This window comes from Engraulis encrasicolus, chromosome 8 (genome assembly GCF_034702125.1).
Source record: "Engraulis encrasicolus isolate BLACKSEA-1 chromosome 8, IST_EnEncr_1.0, whole genome shotgun sequence".
Taxonomy (NCBI): domain Eukaryota; kingdom Metazoa; phylum Chordata; class Actinopteri; order Clupeiformes; family Engraulidae; genus Engraulis; species Engraulis encrasicolus.
Window position 1 is genome coordinate 54,772,401 of NC_085864.1, and position 7,500 is coordinate 54,779,900.

The 7,500-nt window shown below is 48.4% G+C and overlaps 1 protein-coding gene across 1 annotated transcript in view; it reads left to right on the forward strand.

Annotated features, from left to right (window-relative positions):
• dscaml1 (Down syndrome cell adhesion molecule like 1) overlaps positions 1 to 7,500 on the forward strand; it is a 281,826-nt gene that overhangs the window by 221,002 nt on the left and 53,324 nt on the right. Inside the window, exons 14-16 of the mRNA XM_063204745.1 lie at positions 1,655 to 1,822; positions 5,802 to 5,872; positions 6,300 to 6,341. Coding sequence (XP_063060815.1) covers positions 1,655 to 1,822; positions 5,802 to 5,872; positions 6,300 to 6,341 — 281 coding nt within the window. The remainder of the gene's footprint in view (positions 1 to 1,654; positions 1,823 to 5,801; positions 5,873 to 6,299; positions 6,342 to 7,500) is intronic.

Below are 7,500 nucleotides of genomic sequence, written 5' to 3' on the forward strand. Positions count from 1 at the left end.
CACACAGCTACGACATCAAGTACAAGAACAAATCTGGTACGTACAGACACTGACGTCTGATTCACACACACACACACACACACCCACACAGCTACGACATCGAGTACAAGAACAAGTCCGGTGCGTACGGATGTCCAATTCACACTAGATAGGAGCTTACAGCATCTCTAGTTTCAAAACACACATATGGTACACATGCATGTAACAGATGCCAACTAGCAGAGTTTTGCGTAGAACATTAGTAAACCTCCCGAAGTCTCATACATTATCGGTAGCACAGAGCTATCAGTCATTACATTACATTTCATTCATTCAGCTGACGCTTGTATTCAGAGCGACTTACATTTACTATTTTTCAGGGTATTGGTTACAGTCCCTGGAGCAATGTAGGGTTAAGTGTCTTGCTCAAGGGCACTTCAGCCATGGATGCAGGTGTAGGGAGAGGTCAGGTGGGATTCGAACCTACAACCCCCTAGATTGAAAGACTGACTCCCTAACCGTTAGGCCACGGCTGCCCCCAGTCTGGACCTCTAGCTCAGGGGTATTGTGCTGTGCCTCCCATGCCCGAACTGGAGCGCTGACTGGCAGGTCGTGGGTTCGAGCCCCGAGTGGAAAACTAACGCAGGAATAGACAATAAAAAAGGACAATAAAAGAAATATGACAATAAAAGTCCCCAGATAGTCTTTATCTGTCCACAGCCAGGGAATTGTAGTCTATTTTAGTCTAATTCTACACCTTTGCTAAATTCTAATTTTACCCCACACCCAGACATGGGCTTTGCTTTGTGGTATATAGTGATACGGAATATATCTTGTCTGTTCTGTTCTGCAGTCCTTTGTGTTTTTCAAATCATATGTAGAGATTTGGAATATGTTTCCTGTATTGTGTTGTTCAGACCTGTGGGAGCTGAAGCTCTCGTAAGGCCCCAACAGTCTATATCTGTTCATAGACAAGGGAATTCTATGTATGTCAGCTAAATTTACACAAAACATGTGCCCACACACGCACACACGTACACACACATGTAGGTTTTGTTTTGTCAAATCAAATTTAGTAATACTTTGGTTATAAAGCGTCTGCCAAATGCAATGTAATGTAATGTAATGTAATACGTAATGTAATGTAATGTAATGTAATGTAATATGTAATGTAATATCTGTCATCTGTTCTGCAGACCTTCAGTGTTATGTGATGATTTAACAGGGCAGCCTAGTGGTTAAAGAGATAACCTCTAAATGAGAGGGTTGCAGGTTTCAAATCTCAAGTCTCAAGTCCCTATCTCACTGGCCACACTGCTTCAGGGACTGTAACCAACTAGCCAGGCCGTGCCCTCCTGTAACACTTTCAGCGTTGCAACTAGTCAGGTCAAGAGCAATGCAAGTACTTTCTGAGTTCCTGAAAAAACGGGAACTCCTCCCACTTTGTCGGTAAGCGAACAACCATAAGCAAACCAAGGGAGGCAGGTCAATCATTTTTCAATCAAATTTGGGAAATGTTATTTGTTATGCTCTTGGTCAGACCAAGTCTCGAAGAGATTTGAACGTCGATGATAATCAGGTTAGGAACCAACACCCTTGCTGTAGATAAAAGCATTAGTTTAGTGTCATGTATTGTAATGTAATGTACTTTAATGTAATGTGTTGTGTTGTGCAGACCCGTGGGAGCTGAAGCACTCGACGCGTAAGATCTCCCCTACCAATAACCAGGCCAACATCGTGGAGCTGCACCCGGCTAGCGTCTACAGCATCCGCATGTACTCCTACAACAAGATCGGACGCAGCCAGGCCAGCAAGGAGCTCACCATCAGCACAGAGGAAGCTCGTAAGCTCGTAACACACACACACACACACACACACACACACACACACACACACACACACACACACACACACACACACACCAGCCAGGCCAGCAAGGAGCTCACCATCAGCACTGAGGAAGCTCGTAAGCTCGTAACACACACACACACACACACACACACACACACACACACACACACACACACACACACACACACACGGAAATGTGTCAGAAGCAGAAGTGCTCCGCAGTGCTGTCGGAACTGACAGCCCTATATTTAACGCCACACCATAAACATCATGACTCATACCAGTAGTTCTGTGATTCACTACCGTGCCACTTTGCCACACTGCAGCGGGTTAAGTCGATGCCACACTGTAACTAACCATCATGACTCATAGCAGTGACCTCTGTCACTCACTGCAGAGTGTTTTGCCATAACTGGTTAAGTCAGTGTAAACATCAGACTCTGCTGTGCACTTTGCCACAGCTGGTTATGTCAAAGCCACACCATAAGCACTATGACTCGTACCAGTAGTTCTGCCATGTACTGCCGTGCCACTTTGCCACACTGCAGCAGGTTAAGTCGATGCCACACTGTAACTAACCATCATGACTCATACCTTACCAGTGCCCTCTGTCACTTAGTGCCTGCCACCCTTGGCATATAGCTGGGGTCCGTTTCTCGATTCTTGTCTTTGCTACCTTACTCTTACGAAGGACGTTGCTACCGTCGTTAGCAAAGACGCTTTCGAGATACGGACCCCTGGTTAGTGTCAATGCCACTTTAAGCATCATCACGATTAGTGTACCAGTGCTTCTCTCACTGCTGTGCACTTTACCATACTGTAGCTGGTCAAAGCCACACTGTAATCATCATGACTCGTACAGTACCAGTGTTTCTGCCGCTCCCTGTTCTGCCTGTGCCCCTTGGCATATAGCTGGCACCAGAGCCATAGTCACTGCCAGCCAGCCTTGTCAAAACACTTCAGTGCCACGTTGCCATAGCTGGTTAAGTCGATGCCACACTGTAATCCTCATGACTCGTACCAGTAGTTATGTCACTCACTACTGAGCACTTTTCCACACTGTAGCGGGTTAAGTCAACACCACATCATGACTAATACTGTACCAGTGGCCTCTGTCACTCACTGCCTGCCACTCGTTGCATATTGCTGGTTAGAGTTAATGCCACTTCACGATTCATCATCACGATTACTGTACCAGTGCTTCTCTCACTGCTGTGCACTTTACCATACTGTAGCTGGTCAAAGCCACAGCGTAATCATCATGACTCGTACCAGTAGTTCTGTCACTCTCTGCCATGCCTGTTCCCCTTGGCATACAGCTGGCACCAGAGCCATAGCCGCTGCCAGCCCTGTCTAAACACGTCAGTGCCACGTTGCCATAGCTGGTTAAGTCGATGCCACACTGTAATCCTCATGACTCGTACCAGTAGTTATGTCACTCACTACTGAGCACTTTTCCACACTGTAGCGGGTTAAGTCAACACCACATCATGACTAATACTGTACCAGTGGCCTCTGTCACTCACTGCCTGCCACTCGTTGCATATTGCTGGTTAGAGTTAATGCCACTTCACGATTCATCATCACGATTACTGTACCAGTGCTTCTCTCACTGCTGTGCACTTTACCATACTGTAGCTGGTCAAAGCCACAGCGTAATCATCATGACTCGTACCAGTAGTTCTGCCACTCCCTGCCATGCCTGTGCCCCTTGGCATACAGCTGGCACCAGAGCCATAGCCGCTGCCAGCCCTGTCAAAACATGTCAGTGCCACTTTGCCATAGCTGGTTAAGTCGATGCCACACCATAATCATCAAGACTCATACCAGTGGTTCTGTGATTCACTTTGCAACACTGTAGTGGGTTAAGTCAACACCACACCATAAGCACTATGACTGACACCAGTAGTTCTGTCACTCACTGCCATGCCACTTTGCCACACTGTAGCTGGTGAAGTCGATGCCACACTGTAACTAACCATCATGACTCATACCATACCAGTGACCTCTGTCACTTAGTGCCTGCCACCCTTGGCATATAGCTGGTTAGTGTCAATGCCTCTTTAAGCATCATCACGATTAGTGTACCAGTGCTTCTCTCACTGCTGTGCACTTTAGCATACTGTAGCTGGTCAATGCCACAGCGTAATCACCATGACTCGTATAGTACCAGTAGTTCTGTCACTCCCTGCCATGCCTGTGCCCCTTGGCATATAGCTGGCACCAGAGCCATAGCCGCTGCCAGCCCTGTCTAAACACGTCAGTGCCACGTTGCCATAGCTGGTTAAGTCGATGCCACACTGTAATCATCATGACTGGTACCAGAGACCTCTGTCACTTACTACTGTGTACCCACTTTGCCATAGCAGCTTAAGTCAATGCCAATGTAAACATTGTGACATCATGGCTACTGTGCCTGTGCCCCTTGGCATAAACTGGCACATCAAGTCAAGTCAAGTCAAGTCGGTTTTATTGTCAATTTCTTTACATGCACTGGTCATACAAAGAAAGAATTGAAATTACGTTTCTTACTTTCCCATGCAGACATAGGCATACTTTAGGTATATACGTATATAGACAGTATAGACATAGACAGTATAGATATAGACAGTATAGATATAGACAGTACACATGAACTGGCACCAGGGCCCTGTCTCAACTCTTAAGTGCACGTTGCCATATCTGGTTAAATCAGTGCCACACTGTATTCATCATGACTGGTACCAGTTCCTCTGTCAGTCTGCTGCTGCTGTGCCCGCCTATGCCCCTTGGCTTATAGCTGGCACATGAGATGCCATATATGCTGTCAGCGCTGTCTCAAGTCTTTGCAGCACGTTGCCATAACTGGTTAAGTCAGTGCCATACTGTAATCATCATGACTCGTACCAGTGCTTCTGTCACTTGCTGCTGTGCACTTTGCCATAGCTAGTTAGGGTCAGTCACACAATGTTAACATAATGACTCAAACCAGTAGTTCTGTCTTTTTCTCTGCTGTGCACTTTTGCTGGTTAGGTCAGTTCCACACTGTAACCATCCTGACTCGTAGTGACCTTTGTCCTTTGACCTTTGTCACTCACTGCGGTGCACTTTGCGGTGTCATTCTGTAGCTGGTTAGGTCAACACCACACCACACCATAAACATCATGACTAGTAATGTACGAGTGCTTCTTTTCTGTGCCCCTTGGCATACAGCCGGCACTGCCAGCCCTGTCTAAACTCTTTAGTGCCACTTTAAATCAGTGCCACACTGTATTCATCATGACTGGTACCAGTTCCTCTGTCACTCTCTGCTGCTGTGCCCGCCTGTGCCCCTTGGCATAGTAGGCTGGCACATGAGCTGACACTAGGGCTGGTCAGCATGCCACAGACACACACGCACATACACACCCACACACACACACACACACACACACACACACACGAGCAGGCACTAGGGTTGGTCCAGCATGCCACAGAGACACACGCACATACACACCCACACGCACACACGCACGCACGCACGCACGCACGCACGCACGCACGCACATACACACCCACACGCACACACACACATGAGCGGGCATCAGGGCTGGCCAGCATGCCACAGACACTCCCAGCTCCTTTCTCAGCGCGGCATCGTCAATGTCACTCTGCCCAATGCCCCCTGACACCGCGGCCTTGGCATTTAGTGTGTGCACACCCACCCCCTCTCACCCACAGGCACACACACACACATGGACACATCAACTACAGAGATGGTGTGTGTGTGTGTGTGGAGATGTGCGTGTGTGTATGCTTGCGTGTGTGTGTGTACATGCATTTGTGTGTGTGTGTGTGTGCGTGTGTGCGTGTGTGTGCGTGTGTGTGTGTGTGCGTGTGTGTGTGTGTGTGTGTGTGTGTGTGTGTGTGTGTGTGTGTGTGTGTGTGTGTGTGTGTGTGTGTCTGTGTGTGTGTTCAGAGCTGAATCTCTATGTGTGTCTCTGGTCCTTTAGAGCCTGACGGTCCTCCAATGGAAGTCAATCTGCAGCCGATGACATCACAAAGCATTCGGGTCACATGGAAGGTAAGCCTTCAAACACACACACACACACACACACACACACACACACACACACACACACACACACACACACACACACACACACACACGAACACGAACACACACACACACACACACACACACACACACACACACACGAAGGCATGTACCGGTACAGTATACACATTACACATGAATGGGCAGGTTCATATTGTACTCACACACACATCTTGGACACACACACACACACACACACACACACACACACACACACACACACACACACACGCACACGCACAGGCCTATCCTTTTTCTTTCGCACTCCAGCCCGACACACACTCTTTGAAAGATGAACTGGATAAAGGCCTCTTAGCCTTTGGTTATCTATGTCCTTGATAGGGCACATGGAAGTGCGATGTGCTTGAGTGAGTGGTGTTGTGTTGTGTTGAAGTTTAAGGTTGGGGTGTGTTTCAGTTGGGTGCGCGACGGTGCGGTAACGGGTAGGGTGGTATGTCCTCATGTGTAAGGGAGCATGCCTCTGTGCATGTAAGAGCGAGTGCTAAGGCGGAGTTGCCATATCAGGGACTCAAGAGAGATAGCAAGCGGGAATGGAAGAGAGAGGTAAGGGAGGGCGGAATCTAGGGAGAGAGAGTGTATCAAGGAGGGCAGGATGGGGATATAGGTAGGAGAGGAGTGAAAGCAGGTATGGGCCTCTACGGGAAGAGAAGACAGCAGGTGTAATAGGGCTGGGAAGTAGAGAGTGAAAGAGGGATGGGAGATAGGGAAGAGAGAGAGAGTGACAAGAGGGATTGGGGAGATAGGGCAAGAGGAGAGCGAGTGCAAGGGGATGGAAAGCGAAGAATGAGTGAAAAGAGGGATGGGTAGTAACAGGGACGAGAGCGAGAGTGAGCAGATGGGGTCCTGGGCGATAGGGAAGTAGAGCTCGAGTGTCATAGGTGGTCGGGAGCATACAGGGAGAAGAGCTAGGTGTACGAGGGATGGGGGAGATAGGGGACAGAGGAGAGTGTAAGAGGAGGATGAGGCTCTTGTTACCAGCGAGAGTTGGAAAGAGGCGGGAGGGGGGGGTGGATAGCTAGTGGGCGAGGGGATACTGGGTCGCAGACAAGCGATGTGTTTCGGGGGAGTGAAGAGAGGGGGAATGTGAGACGTCGTTGGGCGAGAATGTGTCAAGCAGTGGCGCTCGAGGTGCTATAGCGGCTGCGCAGGGAGTTGGGGGTAGGAGTGGCTCATTCATCAACAAGAAGCGGGAATCATAGATAGAGGATGAGAGCGGATGTGAGGGTGGTGGGCCGTGAGGAGGAAAGAAAGGAGAATAATGACAACGAGACCTGCAATAGAGCAGAAGGAAGATGAGAAGAGAAAAAAGGAGACGAGAAGAAAAATGAAGAAGAGAAAGAGTGATAGTAAAATATAACAAAAAAAGAGGAGAAGAGAAAGAGAAGACAAAAACGACGAAAAAGAGGAAGAAAAAACGACAGGGGAGAAGAGAAGCATGAGGAGCAAGAAGGAGTGAATAGGGGGAGGAAGAAAAAAAGAGGGGACAGCACTGAAAACAACGAGCAGAGGAAGGCAGAGAGAAGTAGAAACTGATACGAATAGAGGAAGGTGAGCAGAAGAGACGAAAGCAAGGA